At 43.6% G+C, this 20564-nt stretch overlaps 1 protein-coding gene across 1 annotated transcript in view; it reads left to right on the forward strand.

The window, feature by feature from the left end:
* The window catches only part of LOC149461916 (uncharacterized), a 99633-nt gene that overhangs the window by 55019 nt on the left and 24050 nt on the right, over nt 1-20564 (forward strand). Inside the window, exon 3 of the mRNA XM_089677748.1 lies at nt 11756-13114. Coding sequence (XP_089533874.1) covers nt 11756-13114 — 1359 coding nt within the window. The remainder of the gene's footprint in view (nt 1-11755; nt 13115-20564) is intronic.

Below are 20564 nucleotides of genomic sequence, written 5' to 3' on the forward strand. Positions count from 1 at the left end.
CCTCATCACTGTCCCTCCTATAAAAGACAGTTCTGGTTGTTTCCTTCCTCTCTGACCTCTGGTGGGGCTCAGCCCCACTGTTCTTCATGACTAAATCATGAAGTAAATAAGGAAGTGCAGTACTTCTTGTGTTGGGAAGATGGCGATGAGTGATAGAGGGGGTGGGGACCCTCGTCCTATAATCCCCTCATCACTGTCCCTCCTATAAAAGACAGTTCTGGTTGTTTCCTCACTCTCTGACCTCTGGTGGGGCTCAGCCCCGCTGTTCTTCATGACTAAATCATGGACTAAATAAGGAAGTGCAGTACTTCTTGTGTTGGGAAGATGGTGATGAGTGATAGAGGGGGTGGGGACCCTCGTCCTATAATCCCCTCATCACTGTCCCTCCTATAAAAGACAGTTCTGGTTGTTTCCTCACTCTCTGACCTCAGTACTTCTTGTGTTGGGAAGATGGCAATGAGTGATAGAGGGGGTGGCAGCTCCCTCAGGCCTCTGCAAAGCCTTCTCTGCCCTCCGGCACAGTGAGTACCTGCTCTCCTATTCCCCACTCTGACAGCCATGCAGAGGTTCCTGAACCCCCAGAACCATCGCTGAAAGAAATATTAACAGCAGTCCACACTCATGGCACATCGCTCACACAGCTTACTGTGGAATATAAACGCATGAAAGAGGACATTTTATTTATCCGCCATGATATGCACAAGATGAGAGAGAGGGCGACCACCATTGAAGGCAGGGTGAGCACATTGGAGGATGAACTCCCTCCATTGTAACAACATGTACATTCTAACACCATGAGAACATCTGAGCACCTGGCCAGATCAGAGGACATGGAGAATCACCTACGTAGGAGCAACCTTCACCTGGTAGGCTTGCCTGAGAAAGCTGAGGGAAAGAATCCTGTGGGATTTATTGAGACTTGGTTACTGAATACATTCGGCAAAGATGACCTAACACCTTTTTTCTCAGTGGAAAGAGCCTATAGGGTCCCACTCCGTCCTCCTCCATCGGGGGCCCCTGACAGACCTTGTCTACTGAAACATTTACATTACAAGGATAGAGATGTCATCCTCCATCTTGCTAGACAACCACCTGCCATGGAAATACAAGGTGCAAAAATATCTATATTTCCAGATTTCTCAGCTGAAATCCAGCGTAAGTGAGCCAGATCTACTGATGTTAAATGCCGCCTACGTGTGATCCAAGTGTCTTACTCCATGATTTATCCTGAGAAGCTACGAGTCATAACAGATGGCTCCGTACAATTCTATGACTCCCCTGCAGCAGCAGCTACCTGGCTGGATAGGAATGAAAGGTGCTTATGTCCAGCTCCAGTATGACTTATCCATTGCCCAGCGTTCCCAACTCAAATTTCTCCTTGTCTCTCCCTTAGTATGAAAGCGGAGTTCAGGGATGAGTAGATTGCCTGTTTTGCTTTAGTAACAGATGACTCTCATGGCTACACCCTTTGGAATGTCACATATAGTCCCTTTGCTTCCCCCTTCTGCTACCCTGCAGGGCGTTTTTGAGTTGACTCAGGTTTGCCCATGTTTTGGCCTAAGCTGGTATTTTTTTCTATTTTTTTCACTTGCTATGCTGTCTCTGGACTGGAAAACATCCTACACCAATTATCGCCTACTGGAGTGTGAGAGGAGATCCAGCGTCTCTGGGTGTTCCCTATAATTGTATATATTGTGCTGACGATATCCCACCAAACACTTCCTTGGGACACGGAACACTACCCCGGAGGAATCACACTCCTAGCCTTCATAACCTCCTTCATAACTATGAGTAATCAAAAGGATATTGTCCTTTCTTGGAATGTCTGTGGCCTGCATGACCCAAAGAAGAGAACGTCTGTCTTCACATTCCTCAGCCATCAAAACCCTTCCATTGTATGCCTTCAGGAGACTCACATGACTTTGGATGCTCTTCATCTTTTGAAACGCTCTGAGTTCCCCCTTCAGTTCCATGCTGCCCACTCTCAGTACTCTAGGGGCATGAGTATAATGGTTGTCAGAGGAGTACCTTTCATGGTTATCTCATCCAAAATAGATCCGTTGGGTCGTTATATATTTCTGTTATACAGTTGGGACTCTCATTTATGTGTTCTTGCAAATATGTATGTACCTCCACCATTTCATATGGAGACGGTGAGATGTCTGTTTCAATTTATAGCCACCCATCCACAAACACCATTATTGGTAATGGGGGACATTAACACAGTTTTGGATACTTCCTTAGATCTCTTAAAAAATTCTCCCCACTTGGCCCTACAGGAGGCTAAAGATATGGGAGGCCCTGAGGTTCCCAATCCTTCTCTTTATTATATTGTGGCCCAGTTACAACACTTTCCAGCCTGGCAGGACAATCCACACCCAGACCCGGTCAGTTCACTTCTTCTAGGAATTGTGTCCACAGATCATTTAGTGGAATGCCTGGAAGCAGGCGAGTTCAAAGCCCTAGCACAGTTCCCCACTCTAGCACTGATTGAAAGAATTTGGAGCAAGGCCAAATATTATTTCCAATCTCAAGGTTTTACCACATTCATACGTATCCTTAATAACCAGAACTACCCGGAGCTTCTTAACCCCTTCCATACCGGGCACATTACCCCCTTCCTGCCCAGGCCAATTTTCAGGTTTCAGCGCTCTCACACTTTGAATGACAATTGCGCGGTCATACAACATTGTACCCAAACTAAAATATTATCATTTTCTTCACATAACTAGAACTTTCTTTTGGTGGTATTTAATCACCGCTGGGGTTTTTAATTTTTGCTAAATTAACAAAAAAAGACTGAAAATTTTGAAAAAAAAACATGTTTTTTTGTTTATGTTATAAAAGTTTGCAAATAAATAATTGTTCTTCATAAATTTAGGCCGAGATGTATTCTGCTACATGTCTTTAGTGAAAATAACCCAAATTAGTATTTACGATTTATTCTGTAGGAAAGTTATAGAGTTCACAAACTATGGGAGATATCTGAATATTGATCAATCCTGAAGTACTGACAGCCAATCTATTTTCTTGAGGTCCAAGAATGTCAGAACAGTACAGATATCCCCCAAATGTCAGGACAGTACAGATATCCCCCAAAGTCAGAACGGTACAGATATCCCCCAAATGTTCAGATGGTACAGATATCCCCCAAATGTTGGGACGGTACAGACATCCCCCAAATGTCAGGACGGTACAGATATCTTCCAAATGTTGGGACGGTACAGCTATCCCACAAATGTCAGGACAGTACAGATATCCCCCAAATGTCAGGACAGTACAGATATCCCACAAATGTCAGGACAGTACAGATATCCCCCAAATGTCAGGACAGTACAGCTATCCCACAAATGTCAGGACAGTACAGCTATCCCCCAAATGTCAGGATGGTACAGATATCCCCCAAATGTCAGGACAGTACAGATATCCCCCAAATGTCAGGACGGTACAGATATCCCCCAAATGTCAGGACGGTACAGATATCCCCCAAATGTCAGCACAGTACAGATATCCCCCAAATGTCAGGACAGTACAGATATCCCCCCCAAATGTCAGGACAGTACAGATATCCCCCAAATGTCAGGACAGTACAGATATCCCCCAAATGTCAGCACAGTACAGATATCCCCCAAATGTCAGGACAGTACAGATATCCCCCCCAAATGTCAGAACCGTACAGATATCCCCCAAATGTCAGGACAGTACAAATATCCCCCAAATGTCAGGACGGTACAGATATCCCCCAAATGTCAGGACAGTACAGATATCCCCCAAATGTCAGGACGGTACAGGTATCCCCCAAATGTCAGGACGGTACAGGTATCCCCCAAATGTCAGGACGGTACAGATATCCCCCAAATGTCAGGACGGTACAGATATCCCCCAAATGTCAGGACGGTACAGATATCCCCCAAATGTAAGGACGGTACAGATATCCCGCAAATTACCTCTTTTTGCAAAGTAGACAGTCCGACGTATTTCATAAGAGGCATGGCGAGTTCTTTGAAGTTGTAACTTTTTTGTCATAAATTTCTGGAAAATGAAGAAATTAAAAAAAATGATTTTCACTATTTTTTTCACATCCTGTCACCAGTGCAGTACAGCGTCATCATATAACTGGCATGGTGGGGATCAGGGACACTGACTGGTGACAGCACAAAAAAAAAAATTAAAATTTTTTAAATTTTTTTTATTTTTGCCATATGACATCCACCTGGAGGCACGAGCTGTTCGCCTGACCGCCATCTGGCTATAGGCCGGGTGGCAATGTGTTAAACTGGAGGGGATGATCTCAGTGGAAAGAGTGTCTTGAGTGGGGGAGGGGTGACAACACTAGGGGAGATAGTGTCCTCATAAGGGGAGGGGGAAGGGTGTCCCCAGTGCAGGAAAGGAGGGGGAGGGGTGTCTTAAGAGGAGGAAAAGAGGGGAATGGAGTATCTTCAGTGGAGAGGGTGTCTTTAGTGGGGGAGGGGTGCCCTCTGTGGAGGAGGGGAACAGGGTTTTTTTTTTGTAAATTACATCAAGTTCCTAAAAAGATAACTGTCTTGTCTATGTAAAAAGATAACTTTAGCTGAATCTTAGAAAACAGCGTATTCTGAGGGGTCTAGGAGGTAAACTGACCCCAGCTTAGTTTGTGGACAGGGAGGAGTCCAGTGGTCTGTTTGTGGACAGGGAGGAGTCCAATGGTCTGTTTGTGGACAGGGAGGAGTCCAGTGGTCTGTTTGTGGACAGGGAGGAGTCCAGTGGTCTGTTTGTGGACAGGGAGGAGTCCAGTGGTCTGTTTGTGGACAGGGAGGAGTCCAGTGGTCTGTTTGTGGACAGGGAGGAGTCCAGTGGTCTGTTTGTGGACAGGGAGAAGTCCAGTGGTCTGTTTGTGGACAGGAAGGAGTCCAGTGGTCTGTTTACACAAGTCCTAAACAAAAGCTCCATTTTTCTCCCAGTTTCATTTCTCCAGAAGGAAGAACCTGTTCTGGCTGTACAGATCACAGAGGTGGAGTCTACACTGCAGTCTGCATTGTCAGCCGAGCAGCTGAAGGAGTCCAACATCTAACCATCTACTAATCAGGCGTACTCTTGGAGCACCACCTACACAAGACTCACCTCGTCCATCTAGACTGCTCACTAGAGCTTCTTCTACAGCCTCTGACCCATCACTTCCCTCCTCTGCTGGAGGCACTTTATTAGGATCTATAGAGGGACAACACCGACCTCGTATTGTACATCAGAATCAAGGAAACAGCAGAGATCCGGCCACAGGGGAGGTAGGAAACATCAACGCTGCAACAAGGGATCTCCCACTCATCCAACCATCCCAACAGATGATTCATCATCAACAGAAATAGACGGAATTCTCACCTTCTCCTCAGCTGGACTGACATCGGGTAAGATGGACCTTCTGGGGAAAGGTTTGGGCTTCAGCCCTAAAGGTATCATGAAGAAGTTGTTGTTGGCACAGGACTTGTATAGATGTCTCAGGAATATTAGATTGAAGGGACATTATTCTTGGAGAGGCGATATTGAGGGATCATCTGTAGTCACACCACTGAGTAGGTCTGTCTGAGGTTTACAGACAAAATGGAAGTTTCCACCACCCACTACATATGCAGCAGCAGAAATGTTTCTTCATTTGGATGATAAAGATGGTGACGTATGACAGTCTATAATCAGGAACTCTGGGGTCATATCCTAATAATGGTACCATTGAGGAGAAAGGTGCATTGCCATCATTAGCAGCAAGGGGAGATATAACATTGAACCCAGCTAATAAGGGGGGATGGGTGGTCATTATGGACACAGCATATGATGACAATGAGACACTGGAGAGTGCAAAGTCTGGTGCAGCTCTGCATAGGAACCAATCAGCTTCCAGGTTTATGGTCAAAACTTAATTGAACAAGCTAAAGTTAGAACCTTATTTGTCCCCCATGCACAGCTGCCCCAGATTTTGCACACTCCAGTTTTAGTAAATCAAACCCATTGTGTCCATCTGAGATGGTTTGTGCCAGATCCCGGGTTGTGAGTTCCATTCAGTACAATGTCTTTGGGTTCTCTTGCTAGTTGACTGCCCCCTTGTTAGTTGAGGTGTTTGTAGTCATAGAGGTGTTGGGTCATGATGGAATGATGTTGTGTCAGGTGAATGGTAGGCTCTGACCTGGATTTATCTGTTTGTTATGTCCATCCTTGGAATTAGGGAGGACAGTATGATGTTGGAGTGAGGACATTTTTGTTGTGCGGTCTCTGTTGGTTGTAATAGTTTATTCTCAGAGGCTTCCTTTTGTCCCTGGAGGATGTTTGGGTCGGTGTGTATGATGATACGTTTGGGTCGGTGTGTATGATGATACGTTTGGGTTGGTGTGTATGATGATATGTTTGGGTCGGTGTGTATGATGATACGTTTGGGTCGGTGTGTATGATGATACGTTTGGGTCGGTGTGTATGATGATATGTTTGGGTCGGTGTGTATGATGATATGTTTGGGTCGGTGTGTATGATGATATGTTTGGGTCGGTGTGTATGATGATATGTTTGGGTCGGTGTGTATGATGATATGTTTGGGTCGGTGTGTACGATGATACGTTTGGGTCGGTGTGTATGATGATACGTTTGGGTCGGTGTGTATGATGATACGTTTGGGTCGGTGTGTATGATGATATGTTTGGGTCGGTGTGTATGATGATACGTTTGGGTCGGTGTGTATGATGATACGTTTGGGTCGGTGTGTATGATGATATGTTTGGGTCGGTGTGTATGATGATATGTTTGGGTCGGTGTGTATGATGATATGTTTGGGTCGGTGTGTATGATGATATGTTTGGGTCGGTGTGTATGATGATATGTTTGGGTCTGTGTGTATGATGATATGTTTGGGTCGGTGTGTATGATGATATGTTTGGGTCGGTGTGTATGATGATACGTTTGGGTCGGTGTGTATGATGATATGTTTGGGTCGGTGTGTATGATGATACGTTTGGGTCGGTGTGTATGATGATATGTTTGGGTCGGTGTGTATGATGATATGTTTGGGTCGGTGTGTATGATGATATGTTTGGGTCGGTGTGTATGATGATATGTTTGGGTCGGTGTGTATGATGATACGTTTGGGTCGGTGTGTATGATGATATGTTTGGGGTTGGTGAAATACGGATCATTGATGACTCCTATCGCTTGTTCAGTTGTTGGACTTGAATTTTGTTGTCTCTTGTTCCTGGGAAGAGCCGTTTGGTGTTTAGATATTTCCCATTGGAGTCTATTAATAACAATAAGAATCCGGAGTTTGTTGGCTGTTCTTGTGGTTTGATGATTGTTTGTTTGTAGGGATGGGCTTCATGTTCGAGTTGAACCTAAGTTTGATTTGAACATGGGCCGTTCATGTGTTCGGTAAACACAAACGGTACGGGCATTCAGTGGGCTGTTTGCCCACCGTGCCCCACAATGCACTGTGCCCTGACAATGCATTGTGATTGGACAAAGTAATGCACCTAACCACAAGTCAAGTGTAATACTTTGACCAATCACAGTGTGTGGTGATGTCACAGGGGGGTGGGGTATATAAAAGCTGTTTTCACGGCCCCAGCTGTCAGACAGCCAGGAGCCAGCATCACAAGCAGAGCTTTGTTCCCCTTTTTTGGGTAGCGGTGGTGGTGGCCGGATCGTGATTGATGTTGCATCTACTTTGGGGGACATTTTTTAAAATGTTTATTTTTAATAAAGGACTTGTCAAAGACTGTCTCCTATCACTTTTTACACTACACATTTTTTTGTGAATGGGTAGCAATACCATATACCGCCTACTCATTCTCATAGGTGGGGGGCCAGGATCTTGGGGCCCCCTTGTTAAAGGGGGCTTCCAGATTCCAATAAGCCCCCCAGGCTACAGACCCCCACAACCACAAGCTATGGATGTGGGAAAGAGGCCCTTGTCCCCATCAATATGTGGACAAGGTGCTTTGGGGGGCTCCTGGCCTAAGGCACCCCCCCATGTTGAGGACATTTCCTGACCTGCCGGGCTGCATGCTAGGATAAGGGTCTGATATGGATTTTTAGGGGACCCCCATGCCATTTTTAAAAAAATAATTGGCATGGAGGGTTCCTCTCAAAATCCATACCAGTCTTGTATGTCTCACTACTAAAATACCACGTGACTTCATCATATAACTCATGCCGGATTTTAGTAACTGAGCGCTATCTTCATACTCAGATGCGGTAAGACACCTCTCAGTTCTTTGTGTTCGACATTCACTGTAGAACATTCTGTAGGTTCGGATGTTTGACCGCGACCTGAACAGGGGGGTGTTCGGCCATCACTATTTGTGGTCTCAGGATTAGTAGAGTTGTCTTGGCTATTGCTGGTCTTTGTCTTGTTACATTTCGGAAGCTGATTGGTCTCACCGGTCTGTTGTTCCTTGATGGGTACTTTGTATAAATCATCCTCTTTGATTCTCTTTCCTGGTTGTTGAGCTCCATTTGTATCTTTGGTGTCATTATCTCTTCTCTCAGTTGAGGGTTTTCTTGGTGTAATTGTTACATTTTAGACTGAATTTCTAGGATAGATCTTTGGGGGTATTTTTTAGTGTTTTTTAGGTCTTCTCTCAGCTGCTCATTTACATTTTCTCACTTGTCTTTGAAGTTTTTCTTTTAATTGAACAAAGTCTCTCCCTAGCTGAGATTAAGCTTGTAATTTTTGGATTCTTAGATGCACTTTCTGAACAAACCTGCAAATCGAATCCAAGCATTCTGGTTGTCAACTCATACTCCCACCAGGCATGGATTGAGCAGGTGAACTCCACATTAATACGTGAAAACCTAACTTCTCCTAGGAGACTTATGGCTCTCTGGCAGAACTGGCTGGATACTCCGGTACTCACTCCCCATACTTCATTTGTCATAGCTTTTTATAGGTTTAACTTTTTTAGGCCCCTAAAAATGGACCCGGCCAACTGTACCCTACTAAATGGTAACTACATTGGAGGCCGATACTTGGTGTATGATGCTGTAGACACAGGCCTACTTGAACGGAGTCAGCTATCTATGTATGTACTGGAGAGAGATACTTGCCATGTACAGGTGAATTGTTCTACGTTGCTTCTTTTTTCTCTTTTCATTTGTTTATAGAAGGTAAAAGTGACACCAGAGACAAAGCAAGTTATTGTTCTGTATGATCTGTAACATTGCCACAACTGCTTATACATTAGAATGTATGACTCCATTGTCTGGGCTGAATGTTGGATATACTGTGTGCACTAAAACTGTCTTAAATACAATTTAATGTAATAAAAAAATATATTTTATATATATACATTGGGGATTGAAAGTTTGGGCACCCCAGCTAAAAATTGGTATTAATGTGCATAAAGAAGCCAAGGAAAGATGGAAAAATCTCCAAAAGGCATCAAATTACAAATTATACATTCTTATAATATGTCAACAAAAGTTAGATTTTATTTCCATCATTTACACTTTCAAAATAACAGAAAACAAAAAAATGGCGTCTGCAAAAGCTTGGGCACCAGGCAGAATTTATAGCCTGCACTGCCCCCTTTGCAAAGCTGAGACCTGCCAGTGTCATGGATTGTTCTCAATCATCGTCTGGGAAGACCAGGTGATGTCAATCTCAAAGGTTTTAAATGCCCAGACTCATCTGACCTTGCCCCAACAATCAGCACCATGGGTTCTTCTAAGCAGTTGTCTAGAAAACTGAAACTGAAAATAGTTGACGCTCACAAAGCTGGAGAAGGCTATAAGAAGATAGCAAAGCGTTTTCAGATGTCAATATCCTCTGTTCGGAATGTAATTAAGAAATGGCAGTCATCAGGAACAGTGGAAGTTAAAGCAAGATCTGGAAGACAAAGAAAAATATCAGACAGAACAGCTCGCAGGATTGTGAGAAAAACAATTCAAATCCCACGTTTGACGGCACGATCCCTCCAGAAAGATCTGGCAGACACTGGAGTTGTGGTCACTATTCCACTATAAAGAGATACTTGTACAAATATGGTCTTCATGGAAGAGTCATCAGAAGAAAACCTCTTCTACGTCCTCACCACAAAAATCATCGTTTGAACTTTGCAAATGAACATATAGACAAGCCTGATGCATTTTAGAAACAAGTTCTGTGGACCGATGAGGTTAAAATTGAACTTTTTGGCCGGAATGAGCAAAGGTACGTTTGGAGAAGAAGGGGCACAGAATTTAATGAAAAACCTCTGTCCAACTGTTAAGCATGGGGTTGGATCAATCATGCTTTGGGGTTGTGTTGCAGCCAGTGGCACAGGGAACATCTCACGAGTAGAAGGAAAAATGGATTCAATAAAATTTCAGCACATGGTAACTTGATGCCATCTGTGAAAAAGCTGAAGTTAAAGAGAGGATGGCTTCTACAAATGGATAATGATCCTAAACACACCTCGAAATCCACGGGGGATTAGATCAAGAGGCGTAAACTGAAGGTTTTGCCATGGCCTTCACAATCTCCTGACCTCAACATAATTGAAAATCTATGGATAGACCTTAAAAGAGCCGTGCGTGACAGACAGCCCAGAAATCTCAAAGAACTGGAAGACTTTTGTAAGGAAGAATGGGCAAAGATACCTCAAACAAGAATTGAAAGACTCTTGTCTGGCTACAAAAAGCGTTTACAAGCTGTGATACTTGCCAAAGGGGGCAGTACAAGATATTAACTCTGCAGGGGGCCCAAACTTTTGCAGACAACATTTTTTTGTTATTTTGAAAGTGTAAATGATGGAAATAAAATCTAACTTTTGTTGACATATTATAAGAATGTCTAATCTGTAATTTGATGCCTTTTGGAGATTTTTCCATCTTTCCTTGGCTTCTTTATGCACATTAATACACATTTTTAGCTGGGGTGCCCAAACTTTCCATCCCCACTGTATATACTATATATATATATACATAATGATGTACATTGTACATATGCTTTCAATATATATCATACGTGTCAAACATCTATATCAGCTCTCTAGGTTATTTCATGTGGCCCTTGCACCTCTCCTGCAGGTACCCCCTTGTCTCCTCCCCCACCTTGTCTCAGGAGTCGGCAGCAGAGAGGAGAATAGAACTCCTCTGACAAATCCTGCACCTCTCAGTGCAGCTGCAGCATCCCCTCATCCTTGTCTCCATTGGTCTCAGCATTCAGCAGACTCTGGTAATTGACTCCACTCCTCCTCTGGTCCTCCTCCAGACCCTGCACTTTCTGCTTTCCAGCTCTTCCCCCAAAGGAGGTGCACGGTGATGTTAGGGTGGGTGTGGGGTTCTTGGCATCTGATGTAATGGGGGGGGTGAGGTGCTCTGGACATCTAGTCTTACAGTTACAACTGGTCCTTTGAGGACAACCATAATGCTGACACAGCCCGTGATGATATATAAGATATATTTAATAATGATCATTAAAAATAAAAACCAACTTTAGCCCCTTTATATAGAATTCTGATTTTTATTTTTTTTTGTACAGGTGGATTGATGAGCCACGTTTTCGGTCATGCTGGTCTTCATGAATACAACTCGGTCACATGGGAAACCAAACATCTGGGTGTTGTAATTGACTGAAAGTTTTTATTGCAGTTCACTGGAGGAGTCACACAGGACACAAGTCATATCCGTGTTCTAAATGTCATAAGTGCTTTGGGTCCTCTTCAACACTGATCCAACCTCAGAGGACAACATGAGAAAAGTCATTTCAGTGTTCTGGAAGTGACAATTGCTTTACAGTAAAGTCCAACCCATGTATACATAAGAGGAGTCATTTCAAGTGATTTCTTGTTTGAAACGTGACAAATATTTTACAATGGAGGCAAAACATATTGCACACCAGAAGGTTCACACTGGAGAGAAGCCATATCAGTGTACTGAATGTGACAAAGCTTTTACATGGAAGTCACATCTTATCAGACACCAGAGGGTTCACACTGTAGAGAAGCCATATCCATGTTCTGAATGTGACAAAGCTTTTTTAACCAAGAAAGAGCTTATCATACACCAGAGGGTTCACACTGGGGAGAAGCCATATCAGTGTACTGAATGTGACAAAGCTTTTACAAGGAAGTCACATCTTATCAGACACCAGAGGATGCACACTGGAGAGAAGCTATATCAGTGTTCTGAATGTGACAAAGCTTTTACACAGAAGTCAGATCTTATATCACACCAGAGGATCCACACTGGAGAGAAGTCATATCAATGTTCTGAATGTGACAAAGCTTTTAAATGGAAGTCATATCTTATCAGGCACCAGAGGATCCACACGGGAGAGAAGTCATATCAATGTTCTGAATGTGACAAAGCTTTTAAATGGAAGTCACATCTTATCACACACAAGAGGATCCACACTGGAGAGAAGCCATATCAGTGTTCAGAATGTGACAAAGCTTTTACACAGAAGTCAGATATTATAGCACACCAGAGGGTCCACACTGGAGAAAAGCCATATCAGTGTTCTGAATGTGGCAAAGCTTTTACACAGAAGTCACATCTTATCATACACCGGAGGATCCACACTGGAGAGAAGCCATATCAATGTTCTGAATGTGACAAAGCTTTTACACAGAAGTCAGATCTTATAGCACACCACGGGGTCCACACTGGATGGAAGAAATATCAATGTTCTGAATGTGACAAAGGTTTTACACAGAAGTCAGATATTATAGCACACCAGAGGATTCACACTGGAGAAAAACCATATCAATGTTCTGAATGTGGCAAAGCTTTTACAGTGAAGTCATATCTTATTAGGCACCAGAGGATCCACACTGGACAGAAGTCATATCAATGTTTTGAATGTCACAAAGCTTTTACACAGAAGTCATATCTTATAGCACACCAGAGGGTCCACACTGGAGAGAAGTCATATCAGTGTTCTGAATGTGATAAAACTTTTAAACGGAGAGGAAACCTTGTCATACATGAGAGGGTTCATACTGGAGAGAAGCCATATCAATGTTCAGAATGTGGCAAAGCTTTTACAGGTAATTCCGGGCTAATCTATCACCAGAGGATTCACAAGCTTGAGCTGCAGAGAGGAAACTCCAGAAGAAGGGGCAATATTAAAGAAGTCACAGCAGTCCCATTAGGCTCACAGGCCCAATGTCTTCACACAAACTAGGGAAGACATGATGCTACTTGAAAAAAAACTTTGAACAAACAGGACTCTAATCGGATTCATTGGGTTTAATGCTTATGTCCATCAGAAACACATCTAGAAGGCCTGTGAACATTTTTTCAGATAAGCAGCAATGACTGAACTGTATTCCTCATCATTCTCATCTTTATCCTTTTTTATGGAGCATTGACTGAACATGTAATTCATTTTCATCATTCACTAACTGAGCTATGTTCCCACGTGTTTTCTTTATTGCCAGAATCTGACCAACCAATACATGACCAACATTGCCTCAGTACCAGAGTCTAGGATGGGGTCCAATGGCTTCTTGCCAAGCCTCTGAAACCTCATTAGGAGAGTCCATTCCATGTTCTTTTGAGAATTGATACATCATAAGCTAGGCTTGAGGGTTCCAGCTAAGCCCACCTTGTCCACACCTCCCATTACATGTACCACCTCCTCTCCCATGATCAATGCCTCCTTTCCATGTTCCATCTCCTCTCATGGATGACAGCTTTGCAGACAGGTCTGTAGCTGAGATACCAGCCAGATAGAGGTCTCTGGTTAGAGAGTAACTTCTTAAGCTGGTGTAGGCCTTCCAACACGGAGTTAATGCTGTTTTAGGGGACATATTCAACAGTACCACCTAATCCCAGCTGGCCACTTATGTTTCATCTGGTTTTCTCAAAAGGGATTCTATCAGGTGAAGATTGGATGTTCTTGTTATCTTTTTTTTTCTGTCCAGCTATTGCTCATCTCCATAAACTATTCACACGGTACAACTGCAAGAGATCTGAACTTACAAAGTGCTAAGTGTGCGGTCATATTCCTACCACTTCTTCTGGGAGACTGAAATTCCTCTTATTGGGGTTCACCTTAATGACTCTGAATGGACGGGTCCCTTTTTGGGGCAAAGTTAGCAAAGAGCACTAATTATTCCTGGAAATGCTAAGACATCGGCACTAAAGTGTAACAATGGACAAAATCAATAATTACATAAATGGTGCAATCTGTCATTAGCATAAACGTTTTATGTTTTTCCAAGTCTCCCCTTATAACATTTTTATTACCTGTTGACCCTCCTAGTAGATCTGTTTTTTCTGCTTCATGTAGAAGGCCAAGCTATTTGGCAAAAATTAAAGTGGGGGGGTTGGGAAACACCATATAACACTGCTGGGGGTGCTTACAACTGTCATCTTCCATTCATATGGGGGGTTGAACCTTATAGAAATCCTGTTGCTGTAACTGCTGTAGAAGAGTTAGCTGGAGTTGGACTTTACTTGTTGTGTGTCTTACTTATAATCTATCTAAGACTTTCCTCTACAGGGTGACAACGCTGCTGTGTAATGTTCCTACAGAATGATCAGGGTTGTCACCCTGTTACAGAAGGTGGGGAAATAACAGATCTACAGACAGGACCAACAGCTGATACAACTATGTTGCAGAGGGAACTCTGGGAATGCTAATGACAGATTGCATTACACATTCAGTTAGCAGACTTCCTGCTGTTGGTCTTCTGTTTGAATTGTGTTCTGATATTTACTGTCCTGCTGTAAAAGGTGTAAATGATTGCCCACATGTTTCCTGTATAGCAGGGACTACAAACTCATATCAGGAATATTAGCATGGGTACTTACCCAAGGGGGTCACCTTTTTGGATTTGGAAGAAACATTTCACATGGTTTGTTTCCATTAATGACACTGACAAGGGGAGTCTCACTTACTTCACTAACAATAGGAGAGCCAATCACAGGACAGTAACATTTCATGGTTTCTCAATGTAATTGCAGAATGTTTAATCCATATTGGTCCAATGGATTCCTAGTCCTTCCAGATAACATTTGCTTCTTTTGTGGAAGGAGCACCCTAAAATGGCTTCCCTTCAATTCCACCCATAGCTGTACTTGAGGTTATGTTGCCCCTCCCCCCATATCTGTAAGGGAAAGCCTCAATTTCTCCCAATACTCCCCTGGCCTTCCAGTGAGAAGAAACATTTTCTCTGGATTGGAGCTGCTTTATGCAGTGAGCCCTTTATAGACGGGATGGGGAATCTAAGATAAGTAAGATGAACCGGAGTACTGGAGTCATGGATCAGATAACCAATGACACCATTGATGTTATAGCAGAGCTGGCAGCAGAAGTGGCTCCACCACCTAAGGTGGTGTCACAGAACTGCTTGGCAGCTGACTATCTCTTGGCAGACCAAGGTGGAGTCTACAAATGGTGTCAGATGGAGAGTGTTGTACATTTATATTAGATCATGAGGATCTCAGAAGGGGATATCTGCACAAGGTAAAGGAGTTCCAACAGGAACCTGGGTGGGAGGAGGTGGGATCCAATGTTTTGGGTGGGTTTAGATGGAACCTGGTTGAGTAATATGGTGGGTTTGCTTCTTAAGCCATTAGTTGCTACCATAGTTTTGATTTTGAAATGTTATATATTGCTGTATTTTCTTTCACTGCCAGAGTTTATTTTGCTTTTGATTTTAGTTAATTTCACATTTTAGGCCATATGATTAGTTAAACCCCAAACATTTCTTTTATTATCTGAAATCAGAGACTCTGGAGAATATAATGGTGGTAGTTGCCATTTTTCATGTCACAGAATATTAGTACAGCTGTTTATCAAATACATATTTTCTGTAAAAAAAGATAATGTTAGTGAACAAAGAACACAATATATGACCCAATTTGTTTGGTGAAATATAAAATATGGGGTTGTCATCAAGTATATAGATACCAAACATGTCAAACTTTAAAAATTGTGCGTACTTGTGAAATGGTGACAAACTTCAGTACCAAAAATTGTTCAAAGGTGACGCTTTAAGAGCCTTTATAGGCTATCAGTTCAGATAGTTACCCGTGAACGATGGCCTCAGAATGATTGTTCTCACTCTCACTTGTGCAATGATATGTACAATGTGTTGTGTGATTTGTTTTGTATTTTTTTAAATTTTTATAGTGTTACTTTAATTTTTTTTCAACTCTTTTTTCACCTAACATGGCTTCTATCATATATGGGATTGATAGCTCCCCGTGATACATATTTCTGGTCACATCAGAACATTATTAGACCCCCAATGTCACCTCTGTACCCCAAGAAAGATGGTCAAGCACAGATCATGCCTAATCAGCTCCTTCCCAAACTATAGTGACTGGAGAATGACAGCGCTGAACCCAGAAATGACAATCTCCCACCTTCCACATTCATTCACTGAAGGGGAGATCAGAGATCAGATGTTTGCTGATCTCCTTCTGCCCTCACCACTGACATCCACCATGCCTGTCTTGGGCTTGCAGGAGGGACAGCTGAGCCCGGTATACATGGTGGGGGGAGGACTTTCAGTGCGGCTGAATCACTTCCACCAGAAAGCTGACAGTTGGCCTAACAAATGTAGACAACCCCCGGGTGCTGTAGCTATAAGGCCGTGCTGCTGCTGATGGAAACCTTACGTTGGCCGGAGTGAAAGGGTTCCACTAATGTACATCTGCCAAATCCGTATCTGAGGAGACCATAGAAGCAGCATTAGAAAGAAATGTGAGCATGGCTTCAGTCAGGCGATGGTCCTGGTGGTCATGGTCTTGTTCTTCTTCAGGTCCTCTCACCTTGTAGATGGTGACATGGACTTGTGTGGGAATGAGTAGGAGGGGCTCGGGGTTCTCTTGTACCCAATCAGCTTGTTGTGGATAAAAGATGAAAGTGTCTTCTGGGAATTTACAGGGATCTGGATGTTTAGAGGGATACATACGTGGGCGTGGCTTGTGTTAATGAGGGGTGTGTCATATGTTAATCAGTTTTTTAGAATAGATTATATAAATGGTATAAATAGACCAACAATCTTTCTCTTTCCTTCTATTGTTAAAGTGTCACATTTAATAAAGTTGAATTATAATTTCATCACACAATACCGTGGTCTGGGTTCTTCTACAACACATCCCCCCAAAAATGTCCTCTTCCAGTTATAGGGGTCTGGTGGAATGGGACACCAGCTGATGGTATCTCTTAGGCCCCTTGTACATGGGGGGTCCAGCCCCTGTGGGTGCAATGCTGGCATTATAATACACCTGGTAGGCACAGGTACAGCGTCCAGCCCCGCTGCCTGCAGCCTGTCAAAGTCTACACTACAGCTGGACGGGGCTCTATGCTGCACCACGTTTACCTCGTGTTTAGGGGGCTCCGTGTTCAGGGAGAAATGACCGCCATCCTGATCAGACAAAGCATAAAGAAGATGTAGGCCGGTGCAGTCTGCTTCTTCTACTGTAGGGGGCACCCAACCAGGGGGACATCCCAGCCTGGAGAGGAAGTCGGGGGACACTTGGTTTCTCTGTGGTTTCCCGGTTCCTGGAGACTGTGTGGAATGAAGGGGTCCATGGAGTCCTGGAGACATTTTTAATTTTTTTCTTTACATGTTTTAAAAATAATTTCTACCTTAAAATTACTTAAATCCCCAAATATTATATATATTTCTTCACAACAGCAGACACACTAGAGGATGAATTGTTAGTAGTTCTAATGTTTTATGATTTTTATTATTTTACACAATATTAGTGCAATGATTTATGAAAGGTTCAATTTCAGTTAAAAATACAGTAAAGTGAATTTCTGGGACATAAATGTCATTTATTATCTAAGGTTTCAGTAAAATATAAAAGATACATTTCCCCGCACTGAATATAATGGGATCCCACATAACAGTCGCTGTTCATATTCAGAATTACTTTCTTACAATGGGATCTTGTGTCCGGATAAAATCTTTTATAGATCCCTTGTGACATTGTGTTCTCATTGTAAAATCCTAGATTTGTAAATCTGTCGCTGATATTTATAATGGTTTTGTCCAGAAAAAGAATGGAGTGATGTGGAGAGATGGAAACATATGTATAGATGAAAGATTGGTCTGTTGACTCCCCAGAGCTCCTTCCCATGAGAGATGTTTGTCCCCCCCCAGAGCTGAACAATGGTACGTTCCTGAATGGCCAGGCTGCTGGTTTGTTGAATCCAGAGTCTACATACAAGATGCCTCCACAGTGTACATTGATGGGGCTGGGAAGGCTGGTACATGTTGTTCATTTGCTCCGGGTGCAGGAGATAGGACAGAATCCCATTGTTGCCGGGTGTCCTCGCTTTCCTCAATTCTGTACTCACTTCATTTACAAAAGCAAACTATGTGAGTGGAGAAGGTGATTGTATCCGGCTGGAGCTCAGACCTGACAGGGACTCGGGATTTTGGGCCTCTTATGTCTAAGACAAATATAGTCTGAGTTGGAGAGAAGATAAAATATCATTTCTTCTCAGAGACATTCTGAGGGGTTTTCCACAATTTGTAATTGCTGACAATTCTTTTGTGGACATTCAGCTGTCAGTGGGGAAACCTGCCGACAGCTGAGGAGTCATCGGTTAGGGGTGTGACCGCCTGATTTCCGGCCAATCATTAACAACCAGATATATTTCACACAGAATTAAGATCAGTCCATCAATTGTCAGCAGATGAGAATTCCAGAGAAAGCTCCACCCTCATTCCTTCTCCACCAATCAAGGATCTCACTCCAATTACCCAGTCACCGTGGGCATGATTTTCTTGACATCCATCATTGGTGTCAGTGAGATAAAATAAGCCCCATTGTTGGTGTCAATGAGATAAAATAAGCTTAATTGTTGGTGTCAGAGAGATAAAATAAGCCCCATTGTTGGTGTCAGTGAGAACAAAGTGTACCCCCAGCCCAGCATTGGTGGTCAGTGGTGGTACTTACCTGATCCCATCCTCCCACTACCTCTCTGCTGATGTCAGAATTATACTTTCACTGTAGGAAAGGAGATGATGGCTCCCAGCAGTCGGGTATAATTGCAGTGCCTGGTGATGGAACCCAGAGAGTGTTCTGGAATCATCACCTCACTGCCACTCTGAAAAGTTCTGGAACCTGCCAGACATGGACATGAACATTCCAATACACTTAGAAACAACAAGAAGGTTCAAACTATGAGACATTTCTTGGAGCTGCAGTTCCTCTGAGCTCCACCAGGTGGTGAGTGCCCTTCTACCCAGAGAGAAAGTGATGTTAGATACAGACAGGAAGTGATGTCAGGTACATACAGGAAGTGATGTCAGGTACAGATGGGAAGTCATATCAGGCACATACAGGAAGTGATGTCAGGTACAGACAGGAAGCTCTGGGTGAGGGGTGAGTCAGGAGGAAGTGGAGAGGAGACATTGCTGTGTCTCCCAGCAGACAGAAGATGTCAGTAATGAGGCTCCACCTGATGCTGGCTGCTGGAAAGGTATATAATCCCCCCGTAGTTTTCATCAGTGCCTCAGTGTTCTGCCTGTGAGCCGCTTCCCTGCTGGATCCTGCGTCCTGTATCTTGTATACTTTCCCCTGATTCTGGTTTCCTTCATCCTGTTCCCCCATCTCTGCTCCCCTGATTCCCAGTCCCAGTCCTGCCCGGTGTATGTCAGCTTCCCTCCATTTGTACACAGTGTATTATAGTCAGGTTGTTGGGTTGGTTATTTGCTGTCACTTTTGCTTTGTCTGTGGGTGTCGGAGGGTGTCGTGTCCATTAGTAAATGAGACTTAAAGTGATTTTAAAGGCAACTTTTTTTTCTTTAAAAACAAACATGTCATACTTACTACTGTGTGTGATGGTTTACACAGAGCAGCCTGGATCCTCCTCTTTGTCAGGTCCCCCACAGGTGCTCCTGGCCCCTCCCTCCTGATGATTGTCCCCACAGCAAGCAGCTTGTTATGGGGGCATCCAGGCAGGCTCGGAAGCGTGCCACTGCTCTGTGTGCCCACAGAGTCCCCTCTCCCTCATTGGCTCACTGGCCATGATTGACAGCAGCAGGAGCCAACGGCCCCTGCTCCTGTCTCAGCCAATGAGGAAGGAGAGTCCCCAGACTGCCGAGGATCTTGAGCACATTGCTGGATCAGGATGGGGCTCAGGTGAGTATTGGGGGGGCTGCTGCACAGAGAAGGGTATTTACCTTCATATATAGAATGCATGGAGGTAACAAACCTCCTGACTTTACACCCCCTGTAATCATACTCCTCCTACTCCGTCTTATTCCACATTTCTTAGGCATAGCCCACCGATCTGGTCATCCCTGCTGTCGCTGGATACCTGCATTCCTTACAAGGGTTTATATTCTTCACCAGTGTACTCTGTATACCGGGCTGTATACCACAAAATCCTGACCATTGTACTATGCATGCTGGGCTGTATATGACATACTCCTGACCACTGCGCTCTGTACACAGGTCTAAGATATACTCCTGACCACTGCACTCTGTACACAGGCCTAAGATATACTCCTGACCACTGAGCTCTGTACACAGGCCTAAGATATACTCCTGACCACTGCACTCTGTACACAGGCCTAAGATATAATCCTGACCAGTGCGCTCTGTACACGGGCCTAAGATATAATCCTGACCACAGCACTCTGTACACAGGG

Source organism: Staurois parvus, unplaced genomic scaffold (assembly GCF_062004578.1).
Source record: "Staurois parvus isolate SC_StPar_1 unplaced genomic scaffold, SC_StPar_1.0 ptg000191l, whole genome shotgun sequence".
In the NCBI taxonomy this organism is placed as follows: Eukaryota; Metazoa; Chordata; class Amphibia; order Anura; family Ranidae; genus Staurois; species Staurois parvus.